Below are 23,331 nucleotides of genomic sequence, written 5' to 3' on the forward strand. Positions count from 1 at the left end.
GACTAGGTTCTTAATAAGAATACTATTATATATAAAGGTTATTATAACTTCTAACTAATATAGAAGGCCTTATATAAAGTAGCCTAGTAATTATAAATAGGTTTCTGTTATTTAGGGTGTATATATAGATAGCTAGGTAATACCTTTGTACATTATTATAAAAGGTAAATATTACCTTCTGTTATAGTACCTTAATAGTAAATTTCTAGCTATATAGTATATTTACTTAAGTAAAAACAGATAGACTATAAACAAGATTAGCCTAGATTAGCTAAAGCACTTTAATTAGTGTATAAAGTCTTATATAAAGGGTACTTATTGCCTTCTAATCCTAGATAGCTATAATAGCTATAAATTAACTAAATTTAATAACTACTATAAAGAAGAAGGTATTATTACTTTATATATACCTCCTTATTTATTATATAAGCTTTAGCCTCTTAATATTAGCTATTTTAGCCCTTTAAAGCACTTATATAGTAAGGAAATTAAGAAAATAATATAGATATAAATTATATATATTACTAAGGATGACTTTTTTCCTGTCTTTAAAGTAGTATTCTTTACTTTAATAGGAGAAATAAATGTATAAGTAGGTTTTTAATAGGCTAGTCTTATACCTTTTAATCCTAAAGTTATTATTTCTTGCCTAGATTTTAAGCTAAAGATATTAACACTAGTTAACTTATATCTAACTAGCTTAGGCTTATAGGACTTAAAGACACTAATAATAGTAATTAAAGGTATATAAAGCTCTACCTTATTAAAAAAAAGGATTAGGGACTATTAAGGAAGTTTACTAACACTAATATATAAGGTAATTAACTTATAGTTAAAGGGTATTAGTAAGTTAGTATATTAACTTACTATTATTAAGGTAAAGAACTATTAACTTTATACAAGGATAAAGGTACTTAGTAAGCGCTAGAGGGCTAAAAAGACCTAACTACGTCTTAGAGGATTACTTAATACAGCTAAAGTAGAGGCACTACAAGGAGAAAAGGACGTTGTTAAAGCTAGAGGTAAGGAAATATCCTAAAAGGGGGGTTATATAGAGAGTAGTAAACCACTTGTATAATAATATAGTAATTATAGGAAGACTAGATATAACGTATAAACCTATAAGGTAGTTTAGGATACTAATAAAGAATAAGGTAATATATATTTTTAATTAATTTTATATAATCTAGTTAAATTAAGTTATTAAAAAGATAGAAAGGTAGGTAGATATACGCTACTTACTATAATACGCTACTTACTATATATATACGTTATAGAATAGAAAATAACTCTATATGTTTAAGTACTTTATACTATACTAAGTTTAAAGAACTAGAAGATAAAGTTAATTATTATAATTCTTTAAATATTTTAATTAATAATAATTCTACTCTTACTATAGAAAATATAGTTAAGTTATTAGAAGATAATAATAACTTTATTAATACTATATATACTATTATTCTAGAAGAGCTAGAAGCTTTAGAAATAAAGTAAATAGACTTAGAAGATCGTTTTAATATTAATACTCTTAATATTTTTAACCCTTATACTATATTATATAATATAAGTATTAAGTATAAAGAGAATATTAAAAGTAATAGTATTAAACTTCTATTATATAAATTATTTAATAATGAAGTTACTATAAATAGTAATAATAAAGAGTTTAAAGTAAGTAAATATTTTTATAGTAGTAATATAGATAATATATATAGTATATACTAATACTACTAGAATTATATACTTAATACTATTAAAAATAGTATTAGTTATAGTTTTTATAAGTAGGAAGAAGAGAATAATAATACTATTTCTACTAGTAATATTAAAGTAGTAAAAGACTATTATATTAATAATATTTTGCTTAATATTTTTTATACTAGTAGAGTTAGAAATCTTAGTATTAGTAGTTCTTAAGATATTTTAAGTTTAAAAGAAAAGTAACTATATATAGTTAAAAGATAGTAATTATACTACTTATATATATCTTAATATATAAGAAGAATATTAAAGCTAGTAAAAAGATACTATTAAATACCTTAACCTTTATAGTAATAATTATAGTACTAAGACTATAAATATATCTATAAATACATTAGATTTAGATATTTTAATTTATAATATAATTAACTATATAATTATATATTAATAATAGTAACCCTTAATTTATGTATTTTTGTAATAAAATATAAATATAAATACATGTATTTATATTTAAAATATAAATATATGTATTTTAGAAATACAAAAATAAAATACAAATACATCTTTGTATTTATATTTATATTTTATATTTTGTATTTGTATTTTGTATTTGTATTATATTTTGTATTTTTTCTTAATACACTAGGTAAAGCTAACCTTTTAACTATAATACCCTTATTACCTAGGCCTCTAGTAGTACCTCCTTTAAGCTATATTAAAAAGAAAAAAACATAACTTTATCTTTTATACTAAGTAGGCTATAAGAGTAAGTATATTATAAAGTAAATAAGGATTTATTTATATAATAGGCTTTATAAACCCTATAGTCTCTTCTTTTATTTTATCTTTAGTCTTTTCTTTAATTTTACCTTTAGTCTCTCTTTTAATATAATCCTATTTCTTATTTTATCCTATAGCTAGAGTAGTAGACACCCTTTGTCTAGGTAAAAGAGAGGCTAAATTTTTCCTTTAGTAGCGCTATAACTAAAGGAGAATAAGGTAATAGGTAGTTAACTTAAACCCTAAGGCCTTATTAACGTTAACTATACTATTAAGATTAAGGAAATCTAGCCTTAAAGGTTAATAGAAAGGGGCCTTTTTATAGGGGTCCTAGGTAGTATATAGGTAAAAGTAAAGCTAACCTCTTAGGTAAAAGTAAAGCTAACCTTTAAACTATAATACTTTTTTTACCTAGGCCTTTAGTAGTACCTCTTTTAAGCTATATTAAAATAAAGACAAAAATAACTTTATCTTCTATACTAAGTAGGCTATAAAAGTAAGTATATTCTAAAGTAAATAAGGACTTATTTATATAGTAGGCCTTATAAGGCCTATAGTCTCTCCTTTTATCTTATTTTTACTCTCTTCTTTAATCTTATCTTTTGTCTCCCTTTAATATAATTTTATTTCTTATTTTATCCTCTAGCTAAAGTAGTAGGCACCCTCTATATAAGTAAAAGAGAGGCTAAATTTATCCTCTAGTAGCACTATAACTAAAGGGGAATAAGGTAATAGGTAGTTAACTTAAACACTAAGGCCTTACTAATATTAACTATACTATTAAGATTAAAGAAATCTAGCCTTAAAGGTTAATAAAAAGGGGGTATTTTATAAGGGCCCTAGGTAGTATATAGGTAAAAGTAAGGCTAACCTCCTAGGTAAAGGTAAAGCTAACCTTTTAACTATAATATCCTCTTTATCTAGGCCTTTAGTAGTACCTCCTTTAAGCTATATTAAAATAAAGACAAAAATAACTTTATTTTTTATACTAAGTAGGCTATAAAAGTAAGTATATTATAAAGTAAATAAAGACTTATTAATATAGTAGGCCTTACTAAGCCTATAATCTCTTTTTTAATCTTATCTTTTATTCCTCCTTTAATATAATCTTATTTTTTATTATATCTTCTAGCTAGAGAAGTAAGCACCCTCTACTTAAGTAAAAGGGAGGCTAGATTTATCCTCTAGTAGTACTATAACTAAGGGAGAATAAATAAATATATCTATACTTAAGTATTATAACTACTAAAAAATAAAACACTAATATCTACTATAGACTTAAAAACCTATTAACTAAGTATTAATAGTAAAGTTAGCTATAAAAGTAAGTATATTATAAAGTAGATAAGGACTTATTAATATAGTAGGCCTTACTAAGCCTATAATCTCTTCTTTAATTATATCTTTAGTCTCTTCTTTAATCCTATTTTTAGTCTTTCTTTTAATATAATCTTATCTCTTATATTATCCTATAGCTAGAGTAGTAAGTACCCTTTATCTAGGTAAAAAAGAGGCTAAATTTACCCTCTAGTAGTACTATAACTAAGGAGAATAAGGCAATAGGCAGTTAACTTAAACCCTAAGGCCTTGTTAATATTAACTATACTATTAAGATTAAGGAAATCTAGCCTTAAAGGTTAATAAAAAGGGCACCTTTTATATAGGACCTAGGTAGTATATAGGCAAAAGTAAGGCTACTCTCCTAGGCAAAAGTAAGGCTAACCTTTTAACTATAATACCCTCTTTATCTAGGCCTTTAGTAGTACCTTTTTAATATATATTAAGATAAAGATAAAAATAAATTTATCTTTTACACTAAGTAGGCTATATAAATAGGTATTTTATAAAGTAGAGGTTAATTTATTTATATAGTAGGCCCTATAAAGCCTATAATCCTTTTTTAATCTTATCTTTAGTCCTTTCTCTATTATAATCTTAATTTTTATCTTATCTATAGCTAGAGTAGTAGGCGCCCTTTATTTAAGTAAAACGCTTAGGTAAAAGGTAAGTCTATCTATCTAATATATAACTAGTATATTATCTTATATAGCCCTTTTTTAACCTAATACTCTATAGGTACTTTATATTCTTATAGGTTATATTAATAAGATAATATAGCTAGGTAAAGACTAGGTTAACCTCTAGGTAAAGGCTAAGTCTATTTATTTAATATATAGCTAGTATATTAGCTTATTTAGCCTCTTCCTCTACTTATTACTCTATAGATATTTTTATTCCTATAGATTATATTAATAGGACAGTATAGCTAGGCAAAGGCTAGGCTAGTTTATAGTAAGCTAGTAGAAGTTATATAAGATAAATAAGTAAATAGGTAAAATATTTCTATAAGTATATTAAATTATATAGATAGGCTTACTAGTAAGCTAGTTAGTAGCTAGTGCCTTAGTTACTTTTATACTAGAGAAAATATATAGATAAAGCTAAATAGATAAGTAAATAGATAAATAAGTTAATAAGTAGGCACCTCTAGGTAAAGGCTAAGTCTATTTATCTAATATATAGCTAGTATATTATCTTAAATAGCCTTTTTCTTTACCTATTACTCTATAGGTACTTTATATTCCTATAGGTTATATAAATAAGATAATATAGCTAGGTAAAGCTAGGCTATTCTCTAGGTAATAGCTAGGTCTATTTATCTAATATATAGCTAGTATATTATTTTATTTAGCCTCTTTAATTATATTATAGCTAAGTAACTTTTATTTACCCCTTATACTACCTAACTATTTAATACTATAACGTTATAGCCTATTATATTATAAAAGATCTTTTACCTAATAATAATAATATAATTTTAGGTCTATTTATCTTATATATAGCTAGTATATTATTCTATTTATCCTCTTTATTAATACTATTCTCTAAGGGTTTTTTATATTCTTATAGATTATATTAATAAGATAGTATAGCTAGGTAGAAGTAAAGCTAACTTACTAACTAGGTAAAAGTAAGGCTAACCTCCTAGGTAGGCAAAGGTAAAGCTAACCTTCTAACTAAAGTAGGCTATCTTTATCTAGGCTTTAGTAGTACTTTTTTTAAGCTATATTAAGATAAAGACAAAAATAACTTTATTTTTACACTAAGTAGGCTATAAAAGTAAGTATCTTATAAAGTAGATATTAATTTATCTATATAATAGAACTTACTAAGCCTATACTTTCTTTTTTTATTTTATCTTTAGGTTTTTTTTAATATAATCTCCTTTTTTATTTATTCTATAGCTAGAGTAGTAGGTGCCTTTTATCTAGGTAATAAAGAGGTAAAATCTATCCTTTAGTAGCACTATAATAAGGGGGAAACTAGCTATTAACCTAAACACTAAAGCCTTATTAATACTAATTACACTATTAAGATTAAAGAAATTTAGCCTTAAAAGTTAGTAAAAAAAGGCCTTTTATAGGTGTCTTTAGTAATATATAGACAAGAGTAAGGCTAACCTTTTTACTAGGTAAAGGTAAAGTAAGACTAAACTTTATACTTTTTTTCTAGTAATATATTTCTTCTTTATACTATAACTTAACTTTAGTAGTTATATAAATTATATATTAATACTACTATAGAAATAATTACTCCCTTTATTAGTATACTTCCTAGGGGTTTATTAGTTAACTAAGTAGGTTAAACACTAACTTTTTTCTCTAATAGTTTATTTTATTTATTCTCTTTTATTAACCTTTTACCTCTAAGTAACTTATCTTTAGTAAGGCCTTCTTTATTTTTTCTATTTATAGCCTACTCTTTTTACCTCTATAAAAAAGGCTAAAGTATATTAGACCTTATAGTAAGCTATATAACTACCTTCTATATAATAATATTATTAATATATAACTATAATAGTATACTACTTACTTATTCTCTAGTCTTTTTAGATAGTAGTCCTTAGTTAACTTTTCTTTAATTTCTTTAATAACTTATAGTAGAACTACTACTTAGTCTCTAGGAGCAAAAGCTACTATAATAATCTTTATTTAGTCTTACTATTAAGTAAAATCTATATAGTTTATAGTATATATATATATAGCTATCTATATATAAGTACTTACTTTATCTTACTTATCTTAGTTACTTATATACTTAATAGCTTAATACTTATAAAAGAAGTAGTACTATATAACCTTATTATCTAAATATCTAATAATATATAGTAAGTAGTATATTTATTTTTCCTCTTTTCTAAAATTTATAGAAATAGATTACTAATTCTTATTCTTAGGTAGTAGTATAGATAATCCTAATAACTATTTTCCTTTAATTAAGAGGACCCTAAATTCTTATAAAAGCTAGATAACTACAAAGGCCTTAAGAATAACCTCTATAGGGACTTATAGTCTACTAATAGCTTACCTAATTACAAGGAGTATATTATTACTAGGCGTTAAAGGTACTAACTACCCTAGTTACTAGTAATTTATATATATATATAGTACCTAAGCCTTAAATAAACTTAATAAAAACTACTTATTTATAAGTAAATAGCTTAAATAAAGAAGGCTTATAAGTAAGAACTATACTTTCTACTATACTTATTACCTTAATTAATTAAGTCTTTATAGATATACCCTTAAGTACCTTTATTATATACTAATCCTTTTACTAAGGTAAGACTAATAAAAGCTCTTTATTAAGCTAGTAAAAAGTAGACAGCTATTTAGTTACTACTAGAAGAGTACTATTAAGTTTATAGTAGTAATAGTAGTAATATTAAATTTAACTTAGACTAATTTACTATCTATATTAATACTACTAACTAGGAAAGTACTATAAGTAATAACTATATTTATATAAGATATAGCTACCTTAGTATCTAGGAATATAGTTCTACTATAAAGAATATATATAGATAGTATACTATTAGAAAGAATAAGTAGCTTTTTATTAAAGGTATACCTTTTATAGAACTTTAATTAGTAACTATAGCTCTTTAGAACTAACTATAGTATTAAACTATAGATATACTTATACTTAAGTACTATAATTACTAAAAAATAAAACACTAATGTCTACTATAGGCTTAAAAACCTATTAACTAAGTATTAATAGTATTATACTAGATTTATATAGGCTATAGACTTAGTAAAGTATATTATTAGTTATCTTTCTATAGCTTAAGACAAAAATAATAAGTTATCTTCTAAGATTTTTAATTTACCTTTATATAAAGGTAAATAAAAAGTATAAAACTTAAAAGCTTTTTATTAATAGTAAAGGTAATATTAGAGGACTAATTTCTATAGTATAGTTACTATATCCTAGAATTTATCTAGAAGAAGGCTTCTAGAGTTCTTAGACATAAGGTTAGATTAATATACCTATAGAAGCTCTAGAAGAAGATTAGTCTCTCCTTTAATATACACTAATTATTATCTTATCCTATAGCTAGAGTAGTAGCACCCTTTATTAAGGTAAAACACTCTAGGCAAAGGCTAAGCCTATTTATCTAATATATAGCTAGTATATTATCTTATATAGCCTTTTTTTTACTTATTACTCTATAGGTCCTTTATATTTATATAGGTTATATTAATAGATAGTATAGCTAGGTAAAGGCTAGGCCTTCTAGGCAAAGGCTAGGTCTATTTATTTAATATATAGCTAGTATATTATCTTATTTAGCCCTTTTTTTACCTATTACCTATAGGTACTTTATATTCTATAGATTATATTAATAGGACAGTATAGCTAGGTAAAAGTAAGGCTAACCTCCTAGGTAGGTAAAGTAAAGCTAACCTTTTAACTAGAATAGGCTGTCTATATCTAGGCCTTTAGTACTACCTTTTACTTACCCTTATACTACTAGACTATTTAATACTATAATATTATAACTTATTATATTATAGAAGACCTTCTACCTAGTAATAGTAATATAATTCTAGGCTAATTTATCTAATATATAGCTAGTATATTATCTTATTTAGCCTATTTCTTTACTATTACTCTATAGGTACTTTAGGTTCTATAGATTATATTAATAGGATAATATAGCTAGGTAAAGGCTAGGCTAACCTTTTTTTAGTAAAGGTAAAGCTAACCTTTTAACTAGGATTTTATCTTAGCCTATAGTATATCCTATAACCTATATATTAAGAAGTGTTATATTAGTAATTATAGCTACTTTAGTATTTTTTATCCTATATATATAACCTTAAGGCTAAAGATAGTAACCTATTACCTAATTATATTATTTCTAGAGAAGGTCTAGCGTAAGTATAAGATCCCTTTATAGATCTTATATCTTAGCCTTTACTATACTACTAGCGCCTATTACTAGTAAAAGGACAAGTTTACCTAAATTATTATACCCTAAGTTATATAGCTAATATTAACTAAGTAAATAATATAGACCTACCTAAGGCTTCTTAATAGTACTAACTTATACTTAGCCTTAAATATAAAGCCTTTTAGCTTTATTATTAAGAGCTCTAGTACTAAGGTAAGCTTTATAGTAATATACTCTCCTATAGTTCTTTACTCCTAGATAAACCCTTATAATAGGCACTATACATAAGAGGTAAAACCTTTAGGTATATCTCTATAATTATAAAAGGCCTCCCTAGTACCTATAGATATTAGACCCTAAGGGACAAGGTATACTAGCTACTAATAATAATACTACTACTAGGTTATATAACTAAGTAGCCTTAGTGTTATAGGCACCTAATAGTAATAAAGATAATAAAGGTAGTATAAATACTACCTTTTATAAAGGTTAGTTAGTAGCCTTTAATTATTATAACTTTATTCTCTAGGATATTAATATAGATAAGGCTACTACTATTACCTTTATTAAAGAGGCTAATCTATTTACTACCTTTATTACTATACTAAGGACCTAGAGAGTAATACTACTGCCTTATTAACTATAATGCTCTTATAGCTAAGTCTAAGGTAAAAACCTTATTACTTACGTTAATAAGGAATCTACCTTTGTCCTTAGCTATAAGTTTACTAAGACACTAATCTACTTATACTTACTTAAGGCCTTAGGTACTTTATTATATAGTTAATAAGAACCTTAACCTCCTTACCCTAATCTATAGAATATAATAAGCTATAGTATAGCTTATTAGAACACTTACTAAAAAGATATAAGATACTAAAGACAAAGGTATAGCTAGTTATTAGATAAATATTAGTAAGCTATACTCTTGTTTTTAGTAAAAACCTATAAAAGTAAAATAAATAAAAGTGTAAATAAGACTAACTATATACCTATACTATACTAATTAAAAAGATATCTATACTTATACTTTTAAAGTTTTTATCTAAGGAAATATTCTAATATAGTTAAAAAGGAGTATATATAGGCTACCTAAATATAATTATATAATTTAACTAATATAACTATAGACTAGCTTATATAATATAGTCTCTATATTATAGTATAATAAATTTCTTTATTTACTCTATAGTATAAGGGGTAGTTTAAGGATATAAAACTAATAATAGTATAGAACACTAATAGAATAAACTATTTATCTATAATCTAATGTTCTTTTTACTATCTATAAAATATACTAGCTTATAGTTATTACTAATAAGTAAAGACTATCTTTATATAAGACACTAATCTCTCTTAGCTACTAGGCATAGGGAGGTTATATAGGCTATCTAGGTATACCTAGCTATTATCTATATCTAAGAGAGTATTATAGTACTTTTACTACTAGAACTAATAACTAAGCTTATTAAGTATTTTACTTTACTAGAGTATAATAGGCTTAAGTATATAATATATAGCTATATTTACTACTAGCTATAGGTTATATAGTAGTACTACTATAATAAGTATAAGTAAGTAAATAACTAAAAGAAGGGGGTAATATAAAGAGAAAGGCTTCTAAGCTAAGGAATCTACTATAGAGAAAGAGGGTCTTATACTAGCGCTTCTTTTTATTATAAGCTAACTACTACTAGTTTTAGGTTAACTAAATAGAGAAAGTAGACAAAGGCACTTAGCTTAGGCTAACAAGAACATTAGTATATAATATTATTATATAGATTTACTAAAAAAGGCTAAATAGGTTAGTTCTTAAATAAAGGACATTATTTAAGGTATAAATAATAAATAGAATATACACTTATAGCTAAGTTATATAAAGTAGCTAAAGCACTTAGAAGGTCTATTAATAAGTAAACTATAAAAGATAATAAAGTCTATTATAGAGGAAAAGAGTACTCTAGGCTATATAAAAGTAATAAAGAGGTCTTAAACTAGGTATATAAGGTGTTAAGCCTTAACACTATTAAGAACACTATACTATTTAAGGTGTAGTAAAACAAGGTATATATTAAGCTATATAGGCTATTTAATAACTAGCTAGAAGACTAGATATAGGAGTAATATAAGGGGTCTAGTAGAAGCTACTTTATATTAGTACTATATATAGAGATAACTAATAATAAGTAGCTACTATATTAGCTAATAAGAGGTAAAGCTAACTATAGGACTACTTTAAAGCTATTATATAGAAGAAGAGGCACTTAATATTAGAGAACTAGATAATATACTAATAAGGTAAAATAAGTAGTACTTAAATACTTATTAGTATTCTAGACTACTTAATCTAGTAAGTAACTATAAAAATATCTTAATTAGTGCACTTACTATTATAAGTATTAATAAAGATATAGTTAGGTTAAAGTAATAGACTATATAATAATTACTTAGCTATTATTAAAGTAACTAATACTTATTATATACTAGTCTACTATTAAAAAAAGGACACTATAAAAGAAAAAAAAGAGATTAAAAAGAGGTAGCTAAGACAAGTCCTAGTATATTCTAATATATATACACTAAGGTATAAAGGTTTATAATATAGATATTAGTGCACTAGACACTAAGCTAACCTAATAGACTAGATCTTAAAGATATATATAATAAGGTTAAAGATCTAGTATAATATACTAATCTTAGGTATATTAACTAGATTAAGGACAAGATCTTGTTCTAGTAAGTGCACTTTAGTATAGGCTAGCTTTTAATATAATATATAGTCTAGTATAAAAGGCTAAAAACTACTTACTAAGCTAATAATAGTAAGTAAAAGCTAGGTAAAGAGAAAGGCTAAGAGAGAACTACTAGTAATCTATAAGGGTTAATTAAGGATAACTACAGTAAGAAGTAGCTAGGTACTTATTTATATAAGATAACTATAATATATAGATATAATAAGAAAGATTAAGTGTTTAGCTAGATTAGAGGTTTACTTAACTAGTATAGTAGTAAAGTATTAACAGTAGTAAGGTAAAAGAGGCAAAGAGAAAGTCTTTACTAATAGTAAAATAGGTATAAGTACACTTTTAGGTAGTTTATAAGCGCCTATAGCTACTAATATATATACTTAGTAGTTAACCTAGGTAAGTAATAAGCTAGTAAAATCTAGTATAGTAATATAGTTAATAAAGGGTCTAGAATATATTTATATATAAGGCTTAATATACTTTATAATAGTGTACTATAAGGGGTTCTATAGTATAGGCTAGGCTAAGGTAATTATTAGTATTTACTATAGGAGGTAAGTAAGCTACTAGTTAGTATCTATAGCTAGTACTATTTTAGTAAAGGTATAGAGGACAGTGTCTAGGTTAAGGGCTATAGTGTATATTTCTAGGTTAATAAGATTCTATAAGGGGTAAAAGAAGCTAAATAAAGAGATAAAGTAGCTAAGTAGCACTAGCTAAGACAGTAGCTATAATAATAATAAGTAGTAGTATAAATATAGAAGAGAAGTAGGTGTAAATAATAGACTAGTTATAGTAGATTATATAGTAGTATAGTAGCTAGTACTAGGTAACTAACTTAATATTAGTATATAGTAGTATATTACTATTACTATTACTAACTAGTACTTAAATAAGTATTTAGGTAGCCTAGGAAAAAGGCCTAGATAAGATAAAGAGGTAGATAATATAAATAATAGTATATAGATTATAGGCTAAGTATAGTATAAAATAACTAGGCTTATTTACTTATAGTTACTTATATAGTTTAGTAGTAGGTTTATAGCTAAGTAGTAGTAGTTCTACTAGGTTAACTAGTAGTAGCACTAGTTCTTTAACTTTAAGGTAAAAGACTATAAAGTATAAGTAAAGTTAAAGATTAAAGTAAAGTAAAAGGTAAAGCTATATAATAAAGTCTAGATAAAGGCCTAGCTTTAGTAATAGGTGTATTTATAGTAGGTCTATCTAGAGGAGTAGCTTAAGTAAATAATAGGCTAACTAGAGGTAATATTCTAAGGGAACTAGGCGTAGGCTATCTAGGTAATTACTAATAAGTAAAGCCTAGTAGTATAGATTATAGGTATAGGTAGTAATAAAAGTATATTATTTATACTACTAGTGTTTTACTTACTAAAGGAGGTAATAATTATAGTAATACTACTTATATTACTATAGATAGACCTATATATATACTATACTAAGGCTAGTATTAGCTTAGTAGTATAGTTAAGCTAGAAGGCACTATAAGTAGCTACTATTATCTTTATAATACCTAAGTTAGTAGTTAATAAAAGGTTCTAGGACTTTATCTTATAGCTATAGGTAAAGTAGGCACTTAACTAGGTTATTATAGATAAGTGCTATATAGTGCTTAAGAGAAGTATAATATTTTAGCCTAAGCTATAGAAGATTAAGGTAGTAGTATATAAGTTTAAGGTATAAATAGTCTACTTAATAGTAACACTTATACTAGGCAACAAGGCTATATTCTTCTATAGTATAAGGTTTAACCTATAGTAGGTAGTTATATTCTAGTCCTATATAATATAGAAGAATATCTAGTGCTTTATTCTTAATATTAAAGGTTACTATAAAGGTAAAGAGAATATAGTTAAGGCTAAGGTCTATAAAGTTATTATTATATAAGTAAAGTAGCTATAGTAAAAAAAGTAAAAAGGAAAGTAATTATCTATATAGATTTTATTAAGTAAGTAAAGTAGCTAGGTAAAACACTTAGCTACTTAATATTCTTTAGTAGTATTAACTTAGTTAAAAGTAAAGTAGTATAACTAGAGGTATAGTAGTAAAGTAGTAAGTTAAAAGGCATTATTATAGTAACTAATACACTTAGGCTAAGTATTAATATACTTAATGTCTAGGTAGTAATCTACACTAGATACTATATATACTATAGTACTTTATCTAAGAGAGTAGTAAGGCTAAATAAATAGTTAGCTAAGTGCTTTAGTAGTAGTATAGTAGGCTAAGAAAAGGGTTAGTAAAGTAAAGTAGTAATAGAGAAGTATATAGTAGGCAGTAGGTACTAGTAATATACTAGACTAGTTATAAAAAAAATAAACTAGTTCTACTATAAAGATAATAAAGAGGTATATAATATATACTATAGGTAGTAGTAAGTAGTAGCTAGTAGTAAAGTAGTAGTGTCTTTTACTAGTGTCTAGGTAGTAAAGTATACTATATAAAGTAATAAAGGTAGTTTAACTACTAGTAGCTTAAGAGAAGTAAATATAAAAAGTAAAAAGGTTAATATATTTTTTAGTAGCTTTACTAAGTATAAAATAAATATATTCTATACTATAAGATAAAGAATATAATAATAGTAGTAAGTATATATTTATAGTATACCTATAAAAGGCATTAGGCTAATAAGTATAGGTTAGTAAGGTATTTAACTTATATAGGCTAAGATATTTACTAAGTAGTACTTTAAGGGGTTCTCTAGCTACTTCTAATATAGGATGCCCTAGTATATATATAAGCGTTAAAGGCTAAGGTAGAAACAGGGTTAGTTCTTAGCTAGGCTAAAGGCTTACTAGTTTAGTATAGTACTAGTAGCTATATTTATAGGTAGTATATTATAGCTTCCTAAAGTAGTAGGGTAATAGATAATAGTTAATACTATAGATAAAGAGGAGGTACTATAGGAAGAAGACCTAGTTAAGAAAAAGAGGCACTCTACTACTAGCTAGGTAGTAAAGTTAAATAAGGCAAGATTAAGGCTAGTTATCTTTACTATATAATAGCTCTACTATAGAATAAGGTAATAGAGGAGAGGAATAGGCGTTATAGGCTATAGGCTATATAGGGTAGAGGGGTAGTATTATAGAAAGCTAAGAAAAAAGACAAGGTACTTAAGATAAGTAGTACATTATATAGTAAAAGTAAAGTATTTATAGTAGTTAGATTTAAAATAGTAGTAAAAAGACTAAGAAAAGCAAAAGGTAAAAAGTATTAATATATATAGGTAGGTAAGTATTATAATCTATATAGAGATATAATAGTGTTCTATAAGTATATAGTGTTTATTATATAGGTAAAGACACTAGAGGAGAAGGTTATATAAAGCAAAGGTAAAATAAAGTAAAGATATCTAGGTTAAGGTTATTAAGATAAAGGGTTAAGGTTATAGGTTATAGAATAGCTTAAGGTTAAAGATATAGTAGAAAGGCAAGGTTAAGTAGGTAAATTAGCTATATTACTATATTCTCTACTATTAGTATATATTATTTATTTAATAAAGATATATAGTATATAGTAATAGGTATAGTAAAAAAGGGCTAAGCAGGGTATATACTTAGGAGAGGATAAAGATAAGACAAAGAAGTATAAGTAAGGTAAAAGCAAAAGAATAAAGAAAAAAGGGAAGTATAAAGTAAAGCAAGAATAGAATAAAGAAGTATAGGCAAAGAGACAGGAATTAGAAAAGTAGTTAAGAAAATAAATAGGCAGAAGGAAGACAAAAGCAAAAGAGGATATAGGTATAAGGCAGAGTAAAAAGAAAAAAGAGGATAGCAAGGTCAAGTTAAAAGACAGAAAAGGGCTAAGGTTAAAAGGGTAAAGCAAGATTAAGGACTAAACAGTAAGTTTTAATATAGTTATAGAAGTAAATTAATAGAACTAAGTAGGTTTAAGGTAAACGTTAATATAAATATAATAGGAGTAGTATAGTAGTAAAAGACAGTAGTAAAGGTAAAGGATAAAACTATAGGTATTAATATATAGGAAATAATATAAAGGTATATTAATATATAGTATTTAGCTAGAAGTAGGTAGAGATATAATTAGTAATAATAAAAAGTATATATATAGCTAGTAAAGGTTTTAAAGTATAGGTATAGTTAGAAAAGGTTATTATTTATATATATAGTTTATAGTAACAAGGTACATGTAGTACTATAAGGTAAAAGAAGAATAAAGATTAAGTTAGTTAGATAAAGTTTATACCTATATATTAATAAATATCTAGTAATATAAGTGTATATATATATATAAAGGTAGATAAAAACAGTATATTAAAATATTATATAGGTAAAAAGTAAGTATAAAAGATTTAAAGTAAGAGGAAAAGTATATATATTATATTAGTAGAGATATATAGTGTAAGGTAATAAGTATAGAGAAGAAGAGTAAGGTAAAGATAAAAATAAGGAAAAGGTAGTAGAAAAAGAGAAAGAGAATAAAGAAAAAGAATATAGAGAAGATATATAGGTTAAGAGACAAAAAAAAGAAAGGGGGTTAAGAAAACAAATAGGCATAAGGCAGCGTTATAGGGAAGAGAAAAGGCTAAGGTTTAAGTATAGGAGTAAGGTTAAGGTTAAAGAAGAAGAAAAGGGTTAAGGTTAAAGAGAAAGAGGGTTAAGGTTAAAGAAGAAAAAAAGGCTAAGGCTAAAGAGAGAGAAAATAGCTAAAGTTAAAAAGAAAAAGCAAGGTTAAGGACTAAAAAGCTAGTTTTAATTTAGTTATAGTAGTATATATTTATAAAGACAAGTATATATAAGGCAAAGGTTAATATAGAGATTAAGGGAATAGTATAAATATAAAAGATAAAAGATAAAGTAAAGGACTAGACAATAGGTATAAATATAGAGAAAATTAAAGAAAGGATTATTAATATAGGGTATTTAGTAGTAAGAAGGCAAAAGAAATAAATAATAAAGGTAATAAGGTTATATATAGTTAGTATAGGTTTTAAGGAATAAATATAGTAAGGAAAAGTAAAGTAAAAGAGGCTAGTAGGCAGATATAAGGAGGATAAAGAAAAGCTAAAGAGAGAACAAAGGCATAAGATAATAAGAAGAAGAAGAGATAAAAAGGCATAAATAAAAAGAGAGGTAGAGAAGATAAAAGGGTAGACATAAGGAAGAGAGACAAGGAGTAGTAAGGTAATAATAAAAAAGGAGAAGGTCTAGGTTAGACAAAAGCAAGAAGGTTAAGGTTAAAGGGAGAGAAGAAAGCAAAGGCAAAAGAGAAAAAGCTAATATACAAGGTAAATAATATAGAGTAAAAAAAGTTAAAAGAATAAGTTTATTAAATAAAGTAAGTAAGTATATAATATTTATATATATATATATATATTTATTAGTATAAATAAATAAGTAAGAATAAATAATAGAATATATATATATAAAGGTAAAAAAAAGAGTATAATAGTATATAATATAAAGTAATAAACAAGAAAGAAGTATTATAAGTAGGGAGAAAAATAAGATAGATTAGGTTAGTAAAGAAGTTTAGTAGTAAAGCAATAGGTATAGTAAAGAAAGGCAAAGCAGAGGCATAAGGTAAAAAGAAGAGAAAAATAAAAGTAAAAAAGAAAAAGCATAAGAAGAGAAAAAAAAGAAAAAAAAAGGAGCAAAAAAAAAAGAAGAATATAGAAGAGATATATAGGTGTAAAGACAGAAAAAAGAAAAAAAAGTAAAAAAACAGATAAGTAAAAGGACAAGAAAAGACAAGAGAAAGTATAAATATAAGGTAGAGTTAAGGTTAAAGAGAGAGAGCAAGGTAGTAAAGAAGAAGGATAAGATAAGAGAGTAAAGGTAGTTAAAAGGGCAGTAAAATATAGAGTAATAGAGATAAAAAGTAAGGTAGAGATATAGGGATAAAGAAGCAGAGGAGAACAAGAAAAAAAAAATACAAGAGGGCAAAGAACAGTAGTAAAGGTTAAAGAAAGCAAGTAAGTTTAAGGTTAAAAAAGAAGTAAAAGGTTAAGGTTAAAGAGGAAGTAAAGGGTATAGGTTAGAGAGGAAGTAAAGGGTTAAAGTTATAAAGAAAGCAAAAGGTTAAGGTTAAAGAGAATAGAAAAGACTAGGATTTTAGAAAAGAAGTAAGATTATAAAGTAATAAGTAAGGTTTAACACTTACCCTAATATACCCTTAACTAGCGCTAAAACCTTGACTAGTACTACTATATACCTAAGACACCTTACTAAGTATAAATATATACTATAGATAGTTACTAGATAGATAGTATTATAGATAACTACTTTAGCTACTACTAATAATAGCTACTACTATAGCTTACTACTACTATAGACAGCTACTACTATAGACTACTACTACTATAGATAGCTACTACTATTATAAATAACTACTATAGACTACTACTACTATAGACTACTACTACTATAGACTACTACTACTATAGATAGCTACTACTACTATAGACTACTACTACTATAGACTACTACTACTATAGATAGCTACTACTACTATAAATAACTACTATAGACTACTACTACTATAGACTACTACTACTATAGATAACTACTACTACTATAAACTACTACTATAGACTACTACTACTATAAATAGCTACTACTTCTATAGACTACTACTACTATAGATAGCTACTACTAATTATAACTACTTTTACTACTTATAATAAAATAGCTATAAAAGTAAAACTTTATATTCTAAGTATACTAGCTCTTTTACTCTAAAAAGGTCCTATTAGTATTAAAACCTTAGAGCTAATTACTTAAAAAGGTTATTTACTAAGAAGTAAAATAAGACCTAACCTACTAAGGGTTTTCTAGAAAGACCTATTTCCTAGACAAAATATAAGCCTTACTAGTCTCTTTTACTATATACTAGGTCTCTATATTACTATTAGGCACTATATAGTAGTACTTTTAACGTTTTTTAGTCTTAACCTTAGTATTACTTTTACTATCTTTATCTTTATCTTTACTTTAAACCTTATTATAGCTACTTTACTATTCCCTTAATTCTTTTAAACTTTATTTTCTAGTGTAAACTAATAAGTCTAAAAACCTCTCTAAAGTATTAATAAAATACTAAACACTAATAACTAAAAAGTAGGTTCTTAAGGCTACTAGTAAAATATTTTATTACTTCTATAGTATATTATACTATTATATCTATAATATTATCCCCTTTATAAATATAAAGTTAAAGATTATAAAATTTTTCCTTTATAGACTACTAATCTTTTAAAAAGCACTACTACTAAAACTAGTAATATAGCCTTATTACTTTACTCTACTAGTAAGTATAACTACTACTATCTAACGTTCTTAGCTAACCTTATAGTAAAGTAGAGTATTACTTTTAATCTAGCTACCTAACTAAGTCTTAAAGAATCTAGTATAGGAGAGTTTACCTTTAAGGCTCTATATTAGGAATTAGGTAAAAGTAAGTCTTTTCTCCTTATATTCCTAGGCCTCTCTTAGCGCTTCTTATAGTGCCTTAATTACTATATTCTTTACTTAAGTATCTTTATAGCTAATAACACTTATAATAAACTATAAGGTATATATAGATAGACTAATGTCTAAGTAATTAGTATATTTATAATTTAAAGAATTAATATAAGTACCTATAGCCTTTACTCTCTTATTCTTTATTATCTTAATAAGCTACCTTATAGTATAACTAATTCTATTTATTAGTAACTATTTAAAAAATATATTAGTAATTTACTTACTCTTCTTATACTATAGTTACTACTAAAGTAGCTATAGTACTTATTAAAAGCCTTAGTTATAATTAGGTAAAGTATAAAACCTCTTAGTATACTACTTAAGTAAAAAAGTAAAAGTAAAGACAAAGTATTAGGTTATCTTAAGCCTAGTAAAAACCTATCTATTTAAAAATAGTTAGTATAACCTTTTATTAATAAGTAATACTTAGCTAGGCTAGTATAAAAGTAATAAAGTAAGAAAATAATAATTATATATAGTAGTACTACTTAGTGCTAGTCCTTTTTCTAAGGGGACTATAGTTAACTATTAGTGTTATTTATATAACACCTATAAAACACTTTAAGTAATATAAACCTTAATTAAACTACTATAAAAGTAAACTATTAGCCTAAATAGACTAGCTAGGCTAAACACTATCTTTAACTAAGGCTAACTAATAAAGCATCTATATATAGGATATTTAGTTAGAATTAGCTAATAGGTAACCTATACCCCCTAAGTTCTTTACTAAAGCATAAGGTAAATAAAACCTATATAAGTAAGCCTTAGAAACCCTAAGTACTAGTCCTTTTCCTTAGAAGACTATAGTTAACTATTAGTGTTATTTATATAACACCTATAAAACACTTTAAGTAATACTAACCTTAATTAAACTACTATAAAAGTAAACTATTAGCCTAAATAGACTAGCTAGGCTAAATACTATCTTTAACTAAGGCTAACTAATAAAGTATCTATATATAAGACATTTAATTAAAATTAGCTAATAGGTAACCTATACCCCCTAAGTCCCTTACTAAAGTATAAAGTAAATAAAACCTATATAAGTAAGCCCTAGAAACCCTAAGTACTAGTCCTTTTCCTAAGGAGACTATAGTTAACTATTAGTGTTATTTATATAATATCTATAAAACACTTTAAGTAATATAAACCTTAATTAAACTACTATAAAAGTAAACTATTAGCCTAAATAAACTAGCTAGGCTAAGTACTATCTCTAACTAAGGCTAACTAATAAAGCATCTATATATAGGATATTTAGTTAAAATTAGCTAATAGGTAACCTATACCTCCTAAGTCCTTTACTAAAGCATAAGGTAAATAAAACCTATATAAGTAAGCCTTAGAAACTAACTAATAAAGCCTTATTAATATAGTACTAAAGCCCTAGATAAATCCTAAATATAATAAAGCCTTAATAACTATAAGTTACCTAAAGCTACTAAAAAAAAAGAAATATATAAGCATAGATATAGTAAACCTATAAGAGTTAAAAATAATCTAGAGATAGTAAAGAAAGACTAGTTAAAAAGATAAAAGAATATATAATATATATAACTACACTATTACTAGTATATATTAGTAAATTCCTATATAGCTAGAATAAAAATAAAAGGCTTAGTGTTAGTATAGGTAGTTATAATATAAGAGGTACTAGTTCCCTTAAGGTTAGCTAATAACCTTTATTCTATTTATAGTAGTATCCTTATTATTACCTAATACTATATACCTTAGCAGTAGGCTACTTAGTAAAGGCTAGTTATAGGTTAAAAAATAACCTATAGTAGTTATAAAGGAGGTTAACTATCCCTATATTACTACTATATAAGTATTATACTAGGCTAAAAAAACCTCTCTATACCTTAACCTTCTATAGTAAAGAAATAACCCCTTATTCTTAGTACTAACCTATTAACTTAAGAGCATTATATAGTAGTTATATAAGAGGTTAACTATCCTATTATTACTACTATATAAGTCCTTATATAGGTTATTAGAATCTTACTATATCTAGGTTTATCTATACTATACACTATTTCCCTTAATCCTTAAGACTATTTATTACTTAGGTTATATCCTATAGTAGTTATAAAGGAGGTTAACTATCCCTATATTACTACTATAAGACCCTTTGTTTAGGTCTAGTCTTACTCTAAGGGCTATATATTTAGTCTAAGATATTTATCCTAAGACAAGATAAATTTATTATACTAAGAGAAGTATAAGGTACTTTTTTCTTTAACCTATAAAAAAGTTATACTATATACTACTTACTTTAATTATATTACTATTAAGATTATACTATTTAGCCTTATAAGATATAACTAGTATAATATTATATAGTAAATTAGGATATATAGAAAACCTAGGTTACTAGTCCTCTTAATATAAGGAAAAGACTAAGACCTAGGTTACCTTAATTTTACTTTAATTACTAGCTTAATATTTAATATATATACTATAGTTTATCCTTATTAGGCTTTAAATAAATATATAGCCTATAGGCTAGTTAACTATAAGTCCTTAAGAGGATTTAGCCTATTTATATAAGGCTACCTTATATAAGTATTACCTTTATCTAAAACACTACTATATACGCCCTATAAGATATAATATATATTATAAACCTTACCTATAGTAAAAACTAGCCTATAGGCTAAAAGTCTTCCTTATAGCTACTACTAGTAGCTATTATAGTATACTTATAAGGCTATATTATTACTAAGATATATATTAACTAAGCTATATAGTTATAGCCTATAAATAAAACTATTTAGTACAAGGCCTTAATATATTAAACTACTAGAGAATATAAATATCTTTAAGGGCCTATAGCTATTATAGTGCCTTAATACTAGGCTAAGCCTAAAGGCGCCTAATCTAGGATTTAGTACTATAAAGAGTAGTTATAATACTATAGTTAAAGCTATTTAGTATTTAATTATAGCTATCTTTGTCTAGCTAAAGGCCTTAATATAAGGAATAAAAGGGAATATAGATATCTTTAAGGGCCTATAGCTATTATAGTGCCTTAACACTAAGCTAAGCTTAAAGGCGCCTAATCTAGGATTTAGTACTATAAAGAGTAGTTCTAATACTATAGTTATAGCTATTTAGTATTTACTTATAGCTATCCTTATCTAGCTAAAGGTCTTAATATAGTAAATAATAAGTAAATATAAATATTTTTAAAGGCCTATAGCTATTATAGTACTTTAATACTAAGCTAAGCTTAAAGGTGCCTAATCTAAGATTTAGTACTATAAAAAGTAATTCTAATACTATAGTTATAGCTATTTAGTGTTTACTTATATCTACTTTTATTTAGCTAAAAGTCTTAATATAGGGAATAATAAGTAAATATAGATATCTTTAAGGCCTATAGCTACTATAGTGTCTTACTACTAGGCTAAGCCTAAAGGTACCTAATCTAGGATTTAGTACTATAAAGAGTAGTTATAATACTATAGTTATAGCTATTTAGTGTTTACTTATAGCTATCTTTATCTAGCTAAAGGTCTTAATATAGAGAATAATAAAAGAATATAGATATTTTTAAGGGCCTATAGCTATTATAGTGCTTTAATACTAAGCTAAGCTTAAAGGCACCTAATCTAGAATTTAGTACTATAAAGAGTAGTTCTAATACTATAGTTATAGCTATTTAGTGTTTACTTATAGCTATCTTTACTTATTACTAAAAGTACCTTTTACTAAAGTATTATAAGGTATTACTAACCTAACTAGTAAAAATATTAGGCACTAGGCCTTTTATTATTACTAGGCTTCCCTAGGCTTATAGACTACCTAGGTAACTACTTCTCTAGAGGTACTAAAGCTCCTATAGTATATCTTAATAACTAAAGAACACTGCCCTATAAGGCTATTTAAAGTACACTAACTAGAAGTTAGGCTTTAGATAATAAAAGATAAGTAGATAGTTTTAAGAAAGGTATAATATAGCTAAAAGGCTACTATAAGAACTATAATAAACACTAAGAGGCTTTTACTATACTTTACTAAGACTTTTAATTACTAAAGTAAGTAATTTTTAGTCTTATTAAAGGTAAATACCCTTAACTAAATACTATAATATAAGAGTATTTAGCCTAGTGTTATAGTTAGTATATAAGCTATAATATATATTATATAAAGCCTTTAAGCTATTATAGTATAGCTTAACTAGGCTATAAACCTTAGATTATTTAAGACTTATAATATATATAGTACTTTAATACTAGGTAAAGCCTATAGGTAACTAACTAAAGTTAAAGCACTATAGAAAGTAGTTTATATACTAAAGTTATAGCTATTTAGTGTTTACTTATAGTTATCTTTACTTATTACTAGT

The 23,331-nt window shown here is 25.1% G+C and overlaps 1 protein-coding gene across 1 annotated transcript; it reads left to right on the forward strand.

Moving 5' to 3' along the window:
- Positions 1 to 2,171: 2,171 nt before the first annotated feature.
- LY79DRAFT_585454 (uncharacterized protein) lies at positions 2,172 to 19,045 on the forward strand (the record flags this gene model as incomplete). The annotated part of the gene is given in 65 exon segments (XM_060560498.1): positions 2,172 to 2,181; positions 2,465 to 2,473; positions 2,975 to 2,983; positions 3,484 to 3,492; positions 3,624 to 3,627; positions 3,795 to 3,811; positions 3,963 to 3,970; positions 4,485 to 4,491; positions 4,855 to 4,866; positions 5,453 to 5,458; positions 5,599 to 5,607; positions 5,733 to 5,759; positions 5,932 to 5,937; positions 5,960 to 5,965; positions 6,484 to 6,495; positions 7,263 to 7,275; positions 7,714 to 7,718; positions 7,888 to 7,913; positions 8,349 to 8,363; positions 8,494 to 8,497; positions 8,525 to 8,529; positions 8,700 to 8,711; positions 8,906 to 8,941; positions 9,004 to 9,019; positions 9,386 to 9,396; positions 10,283 to 10,302; positions 10,524 to 10,532; positions 10,675 to 10,703; positions 10,931 to 10,940; positions 11,066 to 11,078; positions 11,442 to 11,464; positions 11,552 to 11,554; positions 11,738 to 11,758; positions 12,027 to 12,029; positions 12,126 to 12,146; positions 12,502 to 12,508; positions 12,565 to 12,579; positions 12,737 to 12,738; positions 12,854 to 12,873; positions 13,051 to 13,056; positions 13,319 to 13,330; positions 13,432 to 13,441; positions 13,649 to 13,667; positions 13,862 to 13,867; positions 14,076 to 14,077; positions 14,096 to 14,130; positions 14,380 to 14,390; positions 14,499 to 14,515; positions 14,680 to 14,696; positions 14,720 to 14,723; positions 14,775 to 14,788; positions 15,011 to 15,016; positions 15,478 to 15,491; positions 15,508 to 15,520; positions 15,565 to 15,567; positions 15,623 to 15,636; positions 15,647 to 15,655; positions 15,784 to 15,790; positions 16,372 to 16,382; positions 16,441 to 16,459; positions 16,793 to 16,795; positions 18,145 to 18,152; positions 18,742 to 18,762; positions 18,904 to 18,909; positions 19,037 to 19,045. 65 exon segments carry the CDS (start codon positions 2,172 to 2,174, stop codon positions 19,043 to 19,045), a joined length of 786 nt encoding a protein of 261 aa, XP_060406770.1.
- Between the last annotated feature and the right edge of the window lie 4,286 nt (positions 19,046 to 23,331).

Source organism: Colletotrichum navitas, assembly GCF_030913465.1.
Source record: "Colletotrichum navitas strain CBS 125086 chromosome Unknown LY79scaffold_261, whole genome shotgun sequence".
Lineage (NCBI taxonomy): Eukaryota > Fungi > Ascomycota > Sordariomycetes > Glomerellales > Glomerellaceae > Colletotrichum > Colletotrichum navitas.